The sequence below is a fragment of the Diaporthe citri genome (genome assembly GCF_014595645.1).
Source record: "Diaporthe citri strain NFHF-8-4 chromosome Unknown scaffold_1, whole genome shotgun sequence".
Classification (NCBI taxonomy): domain Eukaryota; kingdom Fungi; phylum Ascomycota; class Sordariomycetes; order Diaporthales; family Diaporthaceae; genus Diaporthe; species Diaporthe citri.
This window is the reverse complement of record NW_025064846.1, coordinates 11,096,909-11,115,366: the sequence shown is the minus strand read 5'-3', so window position 1 is coordinate 11,115,366 and position 18,458 is coordinate 11,096,909. Positions and strand designations below refer to the sequence as shown.

At 56.0% G+C, this 18,458-nt stretch overlaps 6 protein-coding genes across 6 annotated transcripts; 4 read left to right on the top strand and 2 right to left on the bottom strand.

The window, feature by feature from the left end:
• Positions 1-337: 337 nt before the first annotated feature.
• On the top strand, positions 338-2,456 carry INS49_002903 (uncharacterized protein; the record flags this gene model as incomplete). The annotated part of the gene is made up of 8 exons (XM_043163704.1): positions 338-479; positions 540-573; positions 628-812; positions 881-1,709; positions 1,779-1,964; positions 2,048-2,198; positions 2,258-2,347; positions 2,418-2,456. The coding sequence occupies 8 exons, from the start codon at positions 338-340 to the stop codon at positions 2,454-2,456; spliced, it is 1,656 nt and encodes a 551-aa protein (XP_043032210.1).
• Positions 2,457-3,989: 1,533 nt separating this feature from the next.
• INS49_002902 (uncharacterized protein) lies at positions 3,990-5,720 on the top strand (the record flags this gene model as incomplete). The annotated part of the gene is made up of 1 exon (XM_043163703.1): positions 3,990-5,720. One exon carries the CDS (start codon positions 3,990-3,992, stop codon positions 5,718-5,720), a length of 1,731 nt encoding a protein of 576 aa, XP_043032209.1.
• A 756-nt stretch (positions 5,721-6,476) lies between these two features.
• INS49_002901 (uncharacterized protein) lies at positions 6,477-7,331 on the bottom strand (the record flags this gene model as incomplete). Its single annotated transcript, XM_043163702.1, has 1 exon — positions 6,477-7,331. One exon carries the CDS (start codon positions 7,329-7,331, stop codon positions 6,477-6,479), a length of 855 nt encoding a protein of 284 aa, XP_043032208.1.
• Positions 7,332-8,040: 709 nt separating this feature from the next.
• INS49_002900 (uncharacterized protein) lies at positions 8,041-9,296 on the bottom strand (the record flags this gene model as incomplete). The annotated part of the gene is made up of 2 exons (XM_043163701.1): positions 8,041-8,842; positions 8,899-9,296. 2 exons carry the CDS (start codon positions 9,294-9,296, stop codon positions 8,041-8,043), a joined length of 1,200 nt encoding a protein of 399 aa, XP_043032207.1.
• A 1,386-nt stretch (positions 9,297-10,682) lies between these two features.
• Positions 10,683-16,327, top strand: INS49_002899 (uncharacterized protein; the record flags this gene model as incomplete). The annotated part of the gene is made up of 5 exons (XM_043163700.1): positions 10,683-12,599; positions 12,747-13,685; positions 13,748-15,704; positions 15,768-15,851; positions 15,903-16,327. 5 exons carry the CDS (start codon positions 10,683-10,685, stop codon positions 16,325-16,327), a joined length of 5,322 nt encoding a protein of 1,773 aa, XP_043032206.1.
• Positions 16,328-17,235: 908 nt separating this feature from the next.
• INS49_002898 (uncharacterized protein) lies at positions 17,236-18,426 on the top strand (the record flags this gene model as incomplete). Its single annotated transcript, XM_043163699.1, has 3 exons — positions 17,236-17,490; positions 17,641-17,967; positions 18,049-18,426. 3 exons carry the CDS (start codon positions 17,236-17,238, stop codon positions 18,424-18,426), a joined length of 960 nt encoding a protein of 319 aa, XP_043032205.1.
• Positions 18,427-18,458: the final 32 nt, after the last annotated feature.

Here is an 18,458-nt window from a genome sequence, read left to right as displayed (position 1 = left end):
CAGAGCATTGACAATGTCCAATTGCCACTAGCCAACGATATTTTACGGACGAAACTCAAACCGTGAGTGGCTCCCATCCATGCTCGTGGATAAGCCCCTCAAAGGACCACTCTCACAATAGAATCCTAGCCACCAACTCGACGCCGTTCGCTTCATCCTGCAGAGTGAAAACCAAGAGGTTCGCCGTGCGACTCTCTACGATCTACGGGTTTTGGTCGGAAGCGGGTAAGGCCCATAGCAGGCGTATCTATAAAGCTGGAAAACCCACTGACTGTGAGAAAGGAATTCGAATGAAGTCGATACCTGTGCATATACCGGGGGAATACTTGCTGACGTAATGGGCCTCGGGAAGACGCTCGCCATGCTGATGGCGATAGCATCATCCAAGAAGGCGGCTGAAAGACACGGCGAGACATATGTGCAGGATCAACGACAATTAGTCCCGACCAAAGGAACTCTGGTCGTGGTTACCTCCAGGCGTAAATTGAGCCGATCTTCGTCTCTATAGTACCGAACACTGACGTAAAGACTTATATTAGAGATTTTGGAAGTGTGGAAGACTGAAGTAGAGAGGTTTGTTTGACTATTACACAATGGGGAAGGCCCTACCACTGACTTCAAGGCCAGCCACTTCCATCCATCCTCTCTGTCGCTGGGGATCTTTCACGATAAATACCGAGCCAGTAACCCTCAGGAGCTCAGAACCTATGACGTGGTGCTCACGACATATGGGACTTTGATGGCTGATTGGAGTTCCAAAGGCCGAAAAGTACTCCAAGGCGTTGCATGGTATCGTGCCATTCTGGATGAAGGTACTGCTACCGTCATGTCCAAGTATGGTCCCGATGTTTACAGATTTATATGCTAACCGCAATTCCAGCTCATTGGATTCGAAATTCAAACACCAAGCAGTTCAAAGCCGCAAGAGACTTGGAAGCAACAAGGCGATGGTGTGTGACTGGAACACCTATACAGAACTCGCTCGACGACCTGCTCTCACTCCTCAAGTTCCTCCACCTCCAGCCCTTCAGCCAGCAGGCGGTGTTCGAGCGAGATATTATTTCCCCGATGCGATCAGGGAACCCTAATTCATTCCGGAACTTGAAGTTACTGCTACGTGCTATCTGCCTACGGCGAAATTCCAAACTGCTGGATCTTGAGCCAGTCAAGTTTGAGACAATTCCCGTCACGCTCAACACCGAAGAGAGAGAATGCTACAAAGCAATCCAAGTTCATTGCCAGCGGGAATTCGAGAAAATCACGAGCCAGCAGTCTCAGCTAAAGAGGTACACGGTACTATTCAGCACCATCCGGCAGCTACAACGACTATGCAGCAATGGCCAGTATCAGGCTCCATCAGCCACTGCAGCACAAGGCAACAAAGGAACGACCAAAGGTAAGAAGGGTTCCAGAATGAGTATTGACATTGAGTGTGACTGCTGTGGCGACGAAGACGCGATAAGCTTGCTTGACGGGCTGAGCGTTTGCCCTGAATGTTCGAGGCCACTGGCGAACGGGATGAAACCTATCGTTGATAATTCTTCCACGCCAACGCGTCTCTCCCCGGGATCTCTTATCACCGCAACTCCTTCGAGATCTCCCTCTCCATTGTCTGGCAATTCCCTTTCGAGCCCTACTTTCCGAGCTACCTCGTCCAAGTTGAACGCGGTAGCGGATAATATTGAACGGCACAAGGACGGGGGCAAGAGGTGAGTCTGACATGATTCAGCAAACACAGGAGAGGTTTTGCATCCATCAGACTAAAAGATTCATGGTAGCCTCGTTTTCACATCATGGTTGAGCACCCTCGACTCATTACAGAGAATCCTGGAGACTAGGGGGATCCTGTGCTTGCAGATAGACGGTCGCGTTGGCACATCCGACCGCGAAGAACGCCTAGAGCGGTTCAAGAAGGACTCTTCTGTTCACGTCCTGCTCATGTCTATCCAGACTGGCTCTGTCGGGTGAGGCCCCCTAGTTGCACGGCACTCGCCAAAGTCGTCCCCAGAACACACGAGAAGGGAGATATATACTAACACCATTGTAGCCTGACGCTGACTGTAGCTAACCGAGTCCACTTTGTCGAGCCTCAGTGGAACCCTGCCGTCGAAGAACAAGCGATTTGCCGGGCACACAGAATGGGACAAACTCGGCAAGTGACAGTGATCAGATATATCGTTGAGAAGAGCGTAGAAGAGGTAGAACCCCAGTGTTCAGGACCATTTGAAAACAGCCAGTGTTACTTACCAGGGCTTAGACCATCGCGGCACTACAGAAGAAGAAGAGCCACCTGGCCAAGGTGTCCTTGGATGCTGCTGAGCATAATGGAGAGACGACAGGGCTCGATGTGAGTGGCCAAATCCAACTTAATCAACATCTATCATCTGGAATCTGGGATTTGCTGATAAAACGTCTAGGACTTGAAATTTGTGCTCGACCACGATCATGTGGAGTAGTTAGGAATGGCGGTGGAGATTGCGGATCATATGGGACACCTTCCATCACTTGTGTATCTGAAGATGGTTGTAGGCCACTTCAACGCGAGCAGAGAGCATGGACCATAAGTTCCTGTGACTAAAGGTCGAAGCGATGTTAGACCGAATGTGCATAGGTGGGACGGAAAATGAATTGAAATGCATGGTAAGTCAGAGTGGGCGCATGTGCTGGTTATTGGTCTATGAGGTTGCGGCGGTTGTCTTCCTGAAAGTAACTAGTCGGAGATGTTGCCAGGAAATTGGAATAGCAATTGGCATGAGTCAGACAGTAGGAATTGCTACTGGAGGACAAGGACATGTAATTGACCATTCAGTCAATGAATTGGCTTTTTAATTCCCACAACATGTCGGTAACTACTCGGCTCAAGACGGCGACGGCGACGGCGACGGCGAGAGTGGCGATGTCGGAGCTGACAAACCACTAGAGGCGCGTCAGAGTTGGAGCTAGACCACAAAGTGCATGGGTCAGGTAGCACCAAGGGCGGAAGGTCTCAGACAGACCACACATGGCGTCCACTATCTAGACTGATGTCACAGGTGTTTGTTTGGACGAAATTCCACAGATGGATGATGTCTGCAGCAGGACTGCAATCCTGCCGCGTGGTCGCTAGTCCTGCACAGTAAGCTCGCCTCTCAATGTCTCGTCAATTTCATCTCCACTACATTTCACTCGGCTCCACTATCCGGTGCCTGCGAAACCGAGAGCACACTGCAGTGTAATCGCAATCTGCAATCTGCAACCTGCGACCTGCAAACCTGTGACTCCACATCAGTCGTCAGTTGCTCGCTCAGACATCCTGCCCGTTGCTTAAAAAGGCGCGGGCGACGCAACATCATAAATCAAAATCCACCCGACGGTGATCCGGGCTTTCCACTCCAGCTTGCTCTTGCCCAACAATACCGCATCCTCTCTGTTTTGTTGTATCGCTCCTTCCTTGGCCTGAGCCAACGGCACTTGTTAGTGCGTACCCCCGTCGGCCAGACGTCGTCACCCCTGCATCTGACCGAACTCTGTTGCCGTTGGCAGCGCGATTAACTTTCCGTACCAGGCTAGGCACTGCAATCCTCTCCCCCGCCGCTTCTGCTTGCCTGGATCGAGGACCCACGGCCAATACGGATCCCAATCCCAATCCCAAACTGCTCAAGGTTCGACCAACAAACCTTGGAAAAACAGAAAACTTAGGCGACAACATTCAGCCGACCACGCTCATTGCCCGTGTATACATACACTGCATCACCCAGCGACAACAAGCCGATCCGCGCATACTTATTCGCGCCCGCTAGTGCCCGTCTGTGTGCGACCGACGACACCACTCCCGTTACACCCTGCGAGTTCGGACCCCAAACCCCCACGATTGACCGCAAACACACCCAGTAGACGTCAAAACACCAACGCCACCTGCCAGCGAGGCCGACAGCAAGAACTCCAGGGCACCGAGGGTCCGTCTCGGTAGCATCGTCGTGAGGGTCGGGAGCCCTCGGGCGACAGGCAGGATGGCGTGGTCCAAATCCACCCGCATCAGCATCATGCTGGGCATCGACATCGTCTTCTTCCTTGTCGAGCTCATCACCGGCTTCGTTGTCTCGTCCCTTGCGCTTACCGCCGATGCCTTCCACATGCTCAACGACATCATATCGCTGCTGGTCGGTTTGTGGGCTGTCAATCTCGCGCGCAAGGCCACTACCGACAAGTACTCCTACGGCTGGCTGCGCGCAGAGATCCTCGGCGCCTTCTTCAACGCCGTCTTCCTGATCGCGCTTTGCGTCTCCATCGTCCTCGAGGCCATCACCCGGTTCTTCGAGCCTCCCGAGATTTCCAACCCGAAGCTCATCCTCATTGTTGGCTGCTTCGGTCTCGCCTCAAACCTCGTCGGCTTCGTAGTGCTCGGCGGCCACGGGCATTCACACGGACACGAGCATGGCGAGCACGGCGAGCACGAACACGACCACGGCCACGAACATGCGCACAGTGGACATGACGAGCTGAGCCAGGCTGAACAGGGCAGGGCCAACCAGGAAGAGGAGGAGACCGGTCCGGTTGTGGAACACCTCCCCGAGGTCGCCGTGTCTAGGTTTCAGCATAAGAGCTCCCCGTCTACGGCATCGAAGCGGATATCGTTCGACGAGACCCAACAAACACCCGAGAGAACAAGCAGCAGGACAGGCCAGGCCGGCAGGTCGCGGAGGCGGACAAACAGTGGCCGTAACCAAGTCACTAACATTGACGACATCAGCATCTACCCGTCCAGCTTCCGGCAGGATATTATCGCCGCGTCTAGACCTCGTCCGCATGATTCAACAGACGAGTCGGAAAGCACCGACGAGGAGAACGCTATCGCGGAGGAGCCGGCTATAGAGACCACGCCGCTGGTTGGAAATAAGGGCAACCTAGGCAACGCTAAGCACGCCGACTACACACCTAAGAGGCACAGAAGGGACTCGAGCTTGCACCACACGCACAATCACAACAAACCCCGCAAGCCAGGTCAGTCGAGCCATGGTCACAATCATGGCGACATGGGCATGAATGCTATGGTGCTTCACGTCCTCGGCGACGCCCTTGGCAACGTCGGCGTCATTGTGACAGCCCTCATCATCTGGCTGACCGACTGGCCCGGCAAGCACTACGCCGATCCAGCCGTATCCTTGTTTATCACCCTCATCATCCTCAAATCTGCGCTTCCTCTTACCTTCGCCACGTCCAAGATCCTGCTGCAAGCCACACCAGAGGGCATCGAGGTCCAGGACGTTCGCGAGGACATTGAAAGCCTCCCCGGGGTGGTGACGTGCCACCACGTCCACATCTGGCAGCTGTCCGACTCCAAGGTCGTGGCCTCGATGCACATCCAGGTCGCCTTCCCCATCTCGGAGGCGGGGGGCAAGGAATACATGACCCTCGCCAAGCGGGTGAGGAAGTGCCTCCACGGCTACGGCATCCACAGCGCCACCATCCAGCCCGAGTTCTGCCTCGATGAGTCGCACGATCACGCCGAGGACGCAGAGCAGCAGCTCCGCCAGCTGGCCGGCTCCGGCGACGGGCCCGCCGAGCTGCGCAGGTGCGCGGGCGGCAACAACAACTGCCTGCTCGAGTGCGTCGACGACTGCGTCGGCCAGGGCTGCTGCTCCGTGTCTGGCGACGACACCGCCGTCGAGAGCGCTAGCACCGGCAGCCACTCGGCCCATAGTCACGGCCATGCTGAAGGGGATGGGCATCAGCATCACTAGTGGAATGATCCCACCTCTTCGATGGCGGGCTTCCGATTTTCTTTGTTTGGGGTTTGACCATATCTCTCTCTTTTGTCTACGGAGCGAAGCCTGTGTGTGTGTGTGTGTGTGTGAAGTGGAGTGTTACGATGAATGGGTATGAGACGCCGGATTTTATCATGAGCATCATATAGGTGCCTGGTCCGGATGCATGCTCAGCATACACACAAGCACACAACAACACACTCACATCCTCCGAAAAGCGCATCACGGTTTGCATGGGGCTGTCTCTGTCATCTTTTTTTTACCCAGCGCATCGCTTTCGGGGCGGTATTCGTCACCGGGCGAGATAAAAGCGGTTCTGGTTGGCGTTTTCCGGGGCAAGGGGGGCAAATGTGTCTTGTCTCTCTGTACTAGAATAATGCTGCGTTGATTAGAATGAGACCGGTACGGGAAATGATATCGTCATTCGTTACGCGTCGCTTATGGACGGCGCAGTGGAAAAGCGTGATCGTGAGAGATGATAGATGTCTCTTAGTTGAATGTTTTGCATTATGCTAAAGTATTACAGACCTAAACCATGTACAACCGCCTTGTCTTGCCATTTTCACAGCACCCTAAGGTAGCTAGGACACTTGGCAACACGGCAGCGTCCAGCATTCACTACGATTCTGCGCTTTACGCTACGCCACACAATCACACTATAGCAAATCCACTCATACTCCAACAAGAACCCCTCCGAAACCGCACCAACGGGTCATGACGACCTCACCCCGCCTACTCCTGCCGGTCGATAAAGTGCTGCCGCAGGCACTCGGTGCACAGCACGCGCCCGCCCCCGAGGCCGACGATGCAGTGCCGGACCCTGGAGCACGCCCGGCACAGCGCGAACCGGCTGAGCAGCAGGGACGGCCGCGACGAGGAGTACTGCTCCGCGTCCCTGGGGTCTGTGGCGCCGTGCAGAGCGGGCGGGACGCTGAGGGGCCGCCTGTTTGCGGGTGGGTGGGCGATGTGGGCGTGGGCAGGGGGCAGGAGGGGGAGTGGTGGTGATGGTTCTGGGAGGGTCCGGGGTGAGAGAAGAGGAGTGGGAGGAGGAGGAGGTGGTGGTGGTGGTGGAGGATGAGGTGGAAGGGGAGCTGGGCGAGGATGTACCAGGGCTATGGGGCCGCCGCCCAGAGGAGGGATCAGAGGTGTGATGATCGGTAGGGGTGATGGTGAGGTGGGAGGGCTTGCCTGTCCTGGGGCAGGGTCGTGTCGGCTCAGACGAAATAGACGTGATAGCCGGCGGACTCGCGTCCACAGTTTGGGTTGAGGCGAAGGAGTCTCCTGAGGAGAAGTCTCCTGAGGGAAGATTTGCTGGGGTGAGGACTGCTGAGAGGACTGCCGAAAGGAGTCATTCTGCGAGGAGTCTCTCTGAGGGGAGGCCGGCTGGCTCAGGAACGGCCTGCTCGACAATGGATAAGCTGGGGCACGTAACGGCCGCGGTGGTCGAGGACCTAGGTCAGTGTACCCTGGCTGGATGAGGCTGGCTGTTGGCTGTATCGGGGTTGACCACCGCTGCTGGGTTCGAGGCTGACGTGTGGGCAGCCTTTCCCACATCGTCAGTCTCCGACGGTCAGGTTGGTTGGACATCATCGTGCTCTTGCTCGAGGGAAACACGGGATGAATGTGCTTGAGAAATTATATGATGCTGTCTTCTGGTGAGAAACGACGCTCAAGTGGGAAGTGGCTTACAGAAAAGTTCGGACACAACTGCGTGGCTTTTATCGAGACCAAAGACTCGCAGCCAGGGACGCAAGGTCGTGTTATGTTGAGTAGTGACTGAAGAATTAAACCATTTCTGAAGGCTGAAGGTGAGAGTCGGAAGTTGGTGAGACTCGCACCGCGCTGGCAGACGGACCAACTCAATCACTGGGCTTGTCCACTCAAGGCCAGATTTCCTGGCACAGTCAAGAAAGTTTATGGGGACGGAAGTGTGACAAGTTGCCGACCCAGGCAAGACAGTGTATTCGTACAGTTACATAAATCGTCAGGGTCTTGTCACCCCACGTCTGCTCTCATATCTTTCCAGCATGATGTCTCCCCGGATGTAAGGGTTCAATGTACAGTTCATCCAAACTACCATGCCAGTCGTTCATTATCCGAATGCAATCTTCCCGTCCCGCTGACGGCGTTGACGGCCCAATCCTTGAACGCCGTACAAAAATAACAAATTGTGATGTGGTTGTAATGTGGCATGCACTTCGCATGGGGTGAGGCTGTCCTACGAGACCCTGATCATGACGTTGAGGAAGCCGATCGTCTGGGTCTAACGGAGTTTATAGAACAGCCTCGCCGCTAGTCAGGCCGGAATGTCGATGTTCTCCTTGCCCAGTCCGCCCTTCTTCGTCTTCTCGGTCTCCTCCGGAGTCTCAAGTCCAATCTCGCCCTGCTTTCTGGGCGACGGGGTTGGGGGTGGGCCCATTGCATTGGCCTTGCTTTCGGCATCGACAATGGCGGCGGCTGCTTCAGCCTCGGCCTCCCAATCCTCATCCACATCGTCCTCGAGGCCTGCGCTCTTGGCAGCCATCCCCGCCGTCGTGGTCGGTGTGTCATGCTTGCCCAAGCTCCAGTCAATTTCTCCGTCTTCTCCATATCTCGTCAACAGCCACTCGTTGGCCTTCTTAAAATGGCCGCAGGTGAAGAAACCCCTCGCTGCACTCAACGGGCTCGGATGCACCGAGTTGAGAACAAGGTGCCGCTTCCTGTCGATCTTTTGCACACGCTTGCCAGCTGGAGTGCCCCAGGCCATGAAGACCACACCGGTCGTCCGCCGTCCCGCGACGAGATCAATCACTTTCTGTGTGAAGCGCTCCCAGCCACGGTTAGCGTGGCTGTTGGCCTCGTGAGCACGCACCGTCAGGCAGGTGTTCAGTAGTAGAACGCCACGGTCGGCCCAGGTGGTAAGGAGACCACCACGGTTTGGGGGTGGCACAAAGGAAGGGTAGTCGTTCTTGAGACAGGTATACATGTTCTTGAGAGAAGGCGGCGCAGGGGTGGGCGCCCTGACGGAGAAGGCCAGGCCATGGGCCTGCCCCACGTTGTGGTAGGGGTCTTGGCCGACGACCACGACCTTAACATTGTTGAAGGGAGTGTGGCGCGACCTTGAGAGGATGTTAGTGATAATGAAAGCAGGGGCAGTGTGAGGATTGAATCGTACCAGGAGTAGATGTCCTCTCGAGGGGGAAAGATCTTCTTTCCAGCAGCGGCCTCTCTGTCAAGGAATCGTTTGAGATCCAAGAACTCCTTGGTCACGATCTCACCCTTTAAGTGGGCCAACCAGCTAGGGTGCAGGGTATCGATCTCGAGCTGCAGCAGCTGCTTCTGCTCCTCAGTCAGGGTAGCAACCCACTTGGCCTTGTCAAACTTGGCGACTGGCTCAGGTGCTACAGCAGCAGATGAAGCAGAGCCACCATTGAGCGATGACTTGGCACCGACGCCAGCAGAGGGCACAGCCTTGGGAGCTCCAAAGAAGGAGGTGATGCTGGCATTCTGCCTTGGCTTCTTTGGGTCAGACCCAGCAGCCTGGCCAGCGGCCTTCCGCTTAACCGACGACATGGCAGGCCGACCGGAGGTGTGGATTGAAGTTGGTATTCGAGTGCGACAAGGAGGACACCAGGTTGAGATTGAGAGTGATGGTGAGAGCCTGGGCGTGATTTGACGACGGTGGGGCTGTGCGAGAGGATGAGCATGAGATTTAGACAGACGAGCAGAGGCAAGGAGAACGAGGTCGAAAGGAGGAGACGGGGGTATTATGGCGAAGGAAGTGAGACGAGGAATCTTGACGATATGCACACGAAGGTGGGCTGGCAGGAGGTAGACCAGGTGGAGGGGAGAGGGAGGAGAGAGGAGGAAGGAAAAGAGGCCCAATTGACCAGGGATTTTAAAAAGAAGACGAAGGTAGAAAAGCAACGTCAGAACAGGATCGAGATCATGACATATCGGAGAATAGACCAACAGCAAGGACGAGGCTTGCACACGCGCGGGCGAGGGCACGGCAGTCAGTTCAGTTCGGGTCAAGGAGAGGAGGAAGGGGGACGTTGGATGTTTCCTTGCCTCAGCTTTAACTTGCACACAATGGGAGTGCCGTCATTGGATTTTGGCCGTGCCGCTAGGCCTCGGGCGCGTTGGGCCTCCCACCTGCCGCCCTGCCACCCCTTCCAACTGCAACCCTGGCAGGGGAGCCCTATGCTTTTGTATCTCAGCAGAGACCTCTGATCCCTGCACCGTAGTCTGAGCGCGCGTCGACCAGCCACCCGGTTTCGCACACACCCGGTCTGGGGGCCTGAGATTGGGACCCGTCACAAAAATCGCGTGGGCACGGGTCTGAGCCTCGGGGCGTGTTGGACTGGCTGCGTCTCGACGCGACGGACCTGCAGGTCGCGTTTAATGGGCAAAGCTCCCCACATTTCCCCAAGCTTTCATACCCTTCTCTTGCTTTGAGGCTTCCCTCTGGTCATCCAGTCCATTGGCTATAGGCTACTCGACAGCTCAGTGAGGCTTGGGTATGGGACGAGCTCGACTTCCATCTTGACTTTTTGCCCATCTGTTTTTTCTGTAGTTTCCTTCGTATCTGGCTTTTACGTGACTTCAATTCAATCAACAGCTTTTCACCTGCGATCCCCGACCCCTTCGAATCCCCCAACCCTCTCCCCACCCCGTCTCACCGGCCTGCCTCGGTCACGACTCAGCGAGCTGCAGGAAACGCGCTCGGCTCAGCATCCTGCCTTGGACGCGTTTTGGGGGGCCCTGCGCCGCCATATTGCAGATCGCAAATAGAGGACGGCCAGCTACGTGCCCGTGACTTGGATATGGTTTTTGTTCCATCATCAGGACGGCGACAATATTCCTGGTAGAAGGACGGCCTCGGTCTTGGTGACGGACGCTTGGTGCTGCGTGCTGTTCCCGCCACCCGCGCACTAGCTCGACGACTGGGCTGCAGCAATGGGTTCGGTAGACGACGACCAAGTGCCCTCGAGTCTCTTCGGATCTTTGCCAGCTCGACCGCCCACCCCTCCAAGAGAAACACACGGTCATGAACTCGACTCCCTGCCGAAGCAGCTCATTATTCCCCAGCAGCTCGGCGTCCCTCTCCGAAGCTTGCAGACTCCTCCAGGCATCTCCCCGACATCCTCATCCAGCCGCTCGACCACAAGGAGGAAACGGGTCGGCTTCTCCTCCCAAGCCCAATACCAAGAACCTCCGACCTACAAAGCCAGGAGCTCTGCCACAAAACAGAACCCAAGCCCTCTTTCTCTGCCCTCCAGTACTTCGAGGCCCGTCAAGGGCATACTGAAGCCCTGTCCGACACCAAACAGACTCGGCCCCGCACATGGGGTCTACCTAGGCGATGACAGCTCCGACCAGGTCAATATCGCCGACATGTTGGAATCAACACTCCAGCAGCTTGCAGGCGCCGACAGGGAGTGCAAGGTCGATGCCTACACCATGCTCTTCCGCGGCCTCAAGACGTCGAGCAACCTGCCTGATCGCATTGCCCTGCAGAACAAGATGACCGTCTTTATGCAGTTCATACAACGGGACCTCACTGCCAGGACGCCAAACGGATCTGTCGACAATCTCCTGGTCACCTCCGCACTCAAGCTTCTCCATACATTCCTTCATTTCCATGGCATTGCCTCCAGTATCTCTTACGACTTTGGTGTCTTCATGGTCGACCATTCCGTCCGGACATTTGAGGACCAGCAAGCCTCTAAAGAGGTCGTCAAGCATCTCATGCAGGCTCTGTTCCTACAGAACTTCCCAGCTGAGGTCATGACCATCGACCGTGTGGGCCGCCTTGTTTCCGCTCTCCACAACATCGAGAACCACCTGTCCGGGAAGAGCATCGTGCAAAGCCGCATCGTTGTTTACGAGAAGCTGGTGAAACAGTGCCCGCAGCAGATGACCGTTCACTCAGACTGGCTACAAGACTTATTCACGGACATGCTGAGCAGTATTTCTGAAATACGATTGGCCTCAATCAAGCTGGGTCTTTCTGCCGCCTTCGCCTTGAACAAGGACAGGAGGTTTGTTAGCCGGGTCCTCGAGCTTCTCAATCTGTCGCTTGAGGACAAGAAGTACGTGGAAGAGTTCAGCGGGAGACTTCGTGTCATGCTCCAGAACCCGCAGCAAGCCACGTCGGTACCGCGGATATGGAGTGTCGTAACTTTGTTCATTCCAAAACCCCACCAGTGGGACTACTTCAGTTCCTGGTCGAGGATCATTCAACTGTCTTTCAACAACTCCAACCCCCAGGTTAAGAGAGAGGCGAACCTTGCTTGGAATCGGTTCACGTACCGTCTCCACTTGGACGGTCGCCTGGTCTACAATCTCATCCGGGATCCCCTAATTAGTCTGCTGAAGCGGAAAGGCCTTCGCGACTCAGTCCTTGCGAGTATCTGCAACTTCTACTACTATGCCTTCAAGCCAGATATGAATCTGAGGATGTTGGACGAGACGTGGAATTCGGCTGTCGCGCCTCTGATGCATGGGCTGATTGAACAAGGCCAGGATGACACTCCGGCCATCACCCAAGCAGCTGCCATATTGACTGGTTTGATCGACTGCCAAACACGTCGTGTATGGAGGGAAGATCGGATCATGGACCAGAGTCCGATCAAGGCCGACGAGTTGCCAGCCATCGAGTCGAAATGGATCAGAGCCAATCCAGAACGCGTCTTTGCCCTCGTCGCCCCGATACTGGAGAAGGAATTTGCAGAAATATCTCGGCCTGACAGCCAATTGCGAAAATTGTGGAAGGCCCTTGTTCACTCCGTCGCCTCCGCCTCAACCAAGGATGTCAAGCTGCATGACGACACGGCCAAGTTCGTTGCCAGTGCTTTCACCTTTTTGCACAAGGTATGGATAAATGGGCCATTATCCCGGGCCGACGGCACTTCTTGCACGTCTTCCCAATTCTTGGACGGTGCGCGGGAGCTTCTTTCGACTCTCGTAGACGGCCTCGGCCTTCTTCCCAACCCATTCGCAGAGAAACATTTTTTACAGACCAGGGACGGCCAGTTCGTCGTACATGGTGTACAATCAAACCGCTCTGGGAAGAAGCAGGGATCCAAGCGACTACCTCTGCAACATCTCTTCTGTTTTCTATCAAAACTACCGCCTAACATTCCCGACGACGACACATTCATCGCCTTCTTTTCCTCCGTATTCGCTCCTTTCTTCGACGGAAAAAGCCAAAAGGCGCAAGCAGACCTGAGCCAGGAACTTCTGCGTCTTTTACCCATCGACACACCCTGTCCGTCTGGGCCGTGGGCGATGGCAGCCGCAAAACTTTCGATATCACTCGAAAGCAGCCAGCACAGCCATCAGAGCACAACTTCAGGAAGTGGTGGCAGCCTCGGGCTTGAATTCCGCGATGTCGTCAAGGTTCTCGAGCGCGGCTTGAGGTCAGTGCCATGCTTGCCTTGGCAGCACTGGCTTCACCTGTTCCAAGCAATCCTCCGCCGTGTTAGGGATGAGACTGGCGATGCCGGTGTGGCCATTGCACTCATCGAGCCATTGGCCGCAGCTGTAAGGGAGAAGCTTTCCGACGAAATTGACGATGTAGTCTTGACAAATTGTATCGGAGCGACTATCGAGCTCGTTGCAGCATCTACACAGCCGCGTGACAAGCAGGCTGTCGATGCCGCAAGACGACGTTTGTGGGGCACCTCGAATGCAGGCAACCGTCTTTCATCATTCGATCCCTTAGACAACATGTACAAGCTTCTTGCAGAACTGTCTAAGAAGTTGTATACTAACGTTGAATCACACGCCTCTGGACCTATTGAGCAGCTGCTGGATGAGACGAAGGGCTTCTTTGACCGTGGGAACCGCCGACTTCTTCTTCGGACCCTGGTCGCCGTCCAAAGCGGCCTCTCATGCTGGCTGGAGGATAAGGATCGCCGCATCACTAGGGCCGATTTCCCTAGTGTGGTGGAAGCGGTATGTGTTTCCCCATGAAGTATCTCGAGGTTGCCCCGAGTGTTGTTGCTAACTCTTCCCAGACTCAATCCTTGTGGGGGCAAATATGCAGTGCTCTCAAGGACACATCTGCTGAAAAGCTGGAACTTGAGAACATTGAGCCACTGTTGTGCGCCGCGTTCCAGAGCACTCATCTTAGTGTCGTCAAAGTTACAGCAGAAATGTGGAATCATGTGTACGACCATGCGCAGCACATACAGTATCCAGAGGCTTTGAAGAAAGCACTTGTTGCTCTCGGTTCTTCCGTGGATATCGTCCGCCCCGGACTGGAAGTTTTGAACGATGGGTCGAATACGCACCTCAACTTCGTGGAATCCCAAGAAGAAGCGAACAGTTCCATCGTCACACCCGCCAGGATAGAACCAACCTCACGATCTCATTCCTCTACATCACGACGATCAGCCACCTCAAATCTATCAAAATCAATCCAGGTGGCGCAGAGCAGCCCTCTAGCTAGGATCAAATCGAAGGGACGGACACCAAAGCCTAAGCTTCGCCACGAGGACTCACAAGTGCAGTTCGCGGCCATCGACTCTTCGCCAGCCCCTATGGAATATGGGTCACAGTTGCTCACGGAACGCCAGAAGGAAACCAGAGAGCGACAGCGGGACACTGCTGCTTTGTTTCCAGAAATGCGGTCCAGTCCGAGTACTGCGACGAAGAAAGCCAGGGCTGGGGCGAGTCAGCATGAGCTCCCCCTTGAGTCGGGCGCGCTTGCGCCAGGTCGAGCCTCAACGCCAGAGCACGATGGCGTATTTGAAGATTACCTGACCTCGACCCCAACGCCGCGACGAGGCCAGCCGATGATGTTGCCAGAGCAGGACCAGGAAATGTCCGCGGACCCGCCATCGTCGCCCCCAGAGCCGAGAGGCTACCGCCTGATGGCGGAGCTGAAGACTCAAGCCAACAACACCAACTCTCTGGACGAATGGCGGTTTTCCTCATCTCCGTTGTCCGGCTCTCCAAATCTAGCACAAGTGACGAATTCCACATCACAGCCAATGGAATTAGACGAGGTCAACGAGGAGCTGCAGCTGGACGATGAGGCGAACGCCGCTGAGCGCACATTTGAGCAAAAAGACGTAACGTCGTCACAGTTGGTGGTGGACCCTGAAGTGATTGAAGAGACGACCTTCTTCCATCAAGCAGCCGAGACCGAGCTGCCAGCTGGAATATCAACCGAGCTGCCTACACTCAAGTCACCAATTACCCCTTCCGGACGGGTATTGCGATCCAAGACATTCCAAGTAACCCCGAAATCTGACAACGACGAGTTCGTGGATGCCCCGAGTAGTCCTCTCCCGCCCACGCCGAGCCAGAGGGCCAGGCCAGACTCGTCGCACATGGCCCTGCGCAGATCTCCCCGGAGCAAAGCCAATACCCAGTCATTCAGCGTCAGCGATTCTTTTGAGAACGGTATGAGGAATATTGGAACGGGGCGGTTCGAAATTGAAATCAGGAGCTCGCCTAAGAAGAAGGACGTTCCGTCTTACGACGACATTCTGCCCAAATCGCTGGAGCACTCTGAAGAAGAGGTAGAGAAGGCCGAACAGGCAGAGAAGGCCGAACAGGCAGAGAAGGCCGAAGAAGCAGCCAAGGCTGCTGAAGAGGCAGCCCAGGGCCTGGATTGCATCACGGTCGAGGGTATATCACCCAGGCAGCTGCGCCGCGGTCGTTCAAAGAAACCCCGGCGAGATTCGGTCTCGAGGAACTCCCAGACGTCACGAGATGCCCAAGAATCGTGCAGCTCACAGGCCTCGGTGGGCCGGCCTCGCACACCTGTCACTCAGCTAGCGATGTCGAGCCTCCAGGAAGGCTTCGAGAATGTTTCACCTGGCAGCGGCAGTTGGCTGAGGAAACGCAAGCGATCAGTCTCGATGCACAGCAGTGGCGACAAGAAACGGGGCCGTCAGGACTTCGTCCCCAAGGAAAACGAGGACGAGGTACCCGACAGCCAGCCCGCTGCTATTGCCGAACAAGGTATGTTAAGTTGCTGTTCAGATTTGTAATACTTGCAGTTCCACTTACACGTTATTATCGCAGGTCGCGACACTGAGATGCACACATCCGAGCTGTATGAGAACGACGTGTCACTTGCATCTGGGCAAAGCCAAAGGAGCTCGCCGAGTGAGCCATCAGCTTCTCAAGAGCTTCCAGCCGCATCCTTTGCGCCGCTAGATCAGCCACAGACCGAGCGTGACAAGCAGACGAGCGAGACTTCGGACCACACTGACGAGGAAGAGCTTGTCCAGTCGCAGCTTGCCAGGGAGGAGAAGGAGGCATCCGTGGAAAAGGAGGCCGCGGCACTGCTGAACAATGTTGTATCTGCACAGCTTGAAGCCGAACTGGTTGCACAGTTGGAGGAGCCAGCCGAGCACGCCGAGCAAGCATTACATGATCAGGAGGCGCCCCAACAGCAGCAGCCTGCCGAGGCTTCACAAGGGGATGCCAGCAAATTTGACCGCCTCCGAGTGTTGCTCCAGGACGGCCTGGGCCTTTTGAGGTCAGCGGACCTGACGAGAGAGGAGACAAATCAGCTTGAGGACATGTTCATGGACATGAAGCAGGAGTTGTACCAGGCAGAGAGGCGTGGGAGAAAATAGAGGCTGTGCAGTAGCATGAGTAGCATGCATGGCACATGTGTGTTGGTACTAGGAGTTCAGGCACTTTTGGGCCCATGTACAGGATACCACGCAGGTCAGGTTAAAATGACGGCGAACATGCACACAAAAACATCGAGGAGGGGGTTACAGTAGTTCATAATGATATCCCGTGATGAGCCAGCCAGCCAGCCAGCACATGGTCTTCCAGTCAAGTATACGTGGGCCCAGACGGAATAGATGATGAACTGCGTAGTAGTAGCGGTGAAATGTGCAGTTGTCCCACCTCAGGGTAAGACACTGCCAATTGCTGGCCGCTGTTTGCTGCAGCCGAGTCGCACAAGCAAATGGATACAGTAGTCAACAGGGCAGGGGAAGGTCAGTTTGACATGTTTCGTCAGGGGTGGGGGTGTTCCGCTGTGTCTGTTAACCGACCTACCCCCCTGTCTGTCGTCCGGACTGCCTAACTGCCTGACAGCAAGCAGCTGCGGCTGCGGTTGCAGTTACAGTGAGCAAGTTGGAGCAAGGGCAGGAGGGGTCCAGGGAGGGAGCCGCTGCGACGGTTTACCCCGCCATGACATCTTCAGGTATCGAGACAGGGGATCAAGCTTCTTTGACACAAAGACAAAACACAATAGAGAATCTACCAACAGGCAAGCTCCCCCAGAGCAGCACTCCGATTGCCTCCATCCCTCCATCCGTCGGTCTTCAGCCTCAGCCCACAGCTACCGTCCGTCCTTCAACCAGCTGCATACCACACCCAATAATAATAACAACAACAACACAGCAACGCAACGACGACGAAACAACGAACGAAAACAGCTGATCAGCACAACGCCAATAGCTGTTGCTGCTGCTTCTACTGCTGCAGCTGCTACCAGACGTGAACAAGAACAGACACAACAGCAACAATGGTCGACCGTCCCAACAAGCCCTCGGCTCTGGCAGCCACGCCATCACAGTCCCACGCTCAGCCCACCGTGACCATCGACAACGGCCGCGTCAACGCTGCACTTCCCACTGGCGAGACCGTCGAGGTGCTGCTGCACGGCGCCACCGTCCTCAGCTGGAAGGACGCAAGCGGCAATGAGAAGCTCTGGCTGAGCGAGGGCGCCGTGCTGGACGGCAGCAAGGCGGTCAGGGGAGGCATTCCGCTCGTGTTCCCCGTAAGCTTACATACACACCAACACACCACCTCCCCCCTTCCCCGATCCCCATTGCCCCCTAGCTTGCTGCATGCGGGTGGTGTTAGTTGGTGGTAGTGGTGGGTACTTTGGGCTGACCCGAGGTGCTGGGGGCACCGCCGTCCCGTCTAGGTCTTTGGCACCGCACCCGACCACGCAGCCACGTCCAAGCTGCCGCAGCACGGGTTCGCGCGCTCGTCGCGGTGGGAGTTCCTGGGCAAGTCGACCAGCGAGTCGGCCAGCAACTCGGCCGCCGAGGACCTCTCGGTCAAGCTCGACTTCGGGCTCAGCAGCTCCTCGCTCGACGCCGACACCAGGAAGCTGTGGCCCTACGAGTTCGACATCATCTACAGCGTCACCCTGGAGCGCGCCAGCCTTGCCACCGCGCTGGTCATCACGAACAAGGACGACAAGCCCTGGGAGTTCCAGGTGCTGGCGCACACCTATCTGAGGGTCAAGGTACGTTGGGGATCCGGCCGTGCGAACGGCGTCTGATGGGCATAGGAAGGGGGCTGCTGTTGCTAACATCACTCGCCGCAGGATATCACCCAGGTCGCCGTCGAGGGCCTCGACGCCTCGGAGTATGTCGACAAGGTTGACTCCCTGAAGACCAAGACACAGTCGTCCAACGTCACCATCACCGGCGAGACAGATCGCGTCTACACGCCGGCCAAGGGGCCCCGCGAGCCAGTCAAGGTCATCGAGGGCGGCAAGCCCGTCTACTCGGTCGTCCGTGACAATCTGACCGACCTCGTGGTGTGGAACCCCTGGTCCGAGAAGGCCGCTGGGATCGGCGACTTCGCGCCCAAGGACGGCTACAAGAACATGATCTGCGTCGAGGCGGGCAGCGTGAAGGGCTGGCAGACGCTGGAGGCCGGCGATGCCTTCGAGGGCGCGCAGACGATCTTGTCCCTGTGAAGGTGTGAGGGTACGCTTGGTGATGGGGAAGT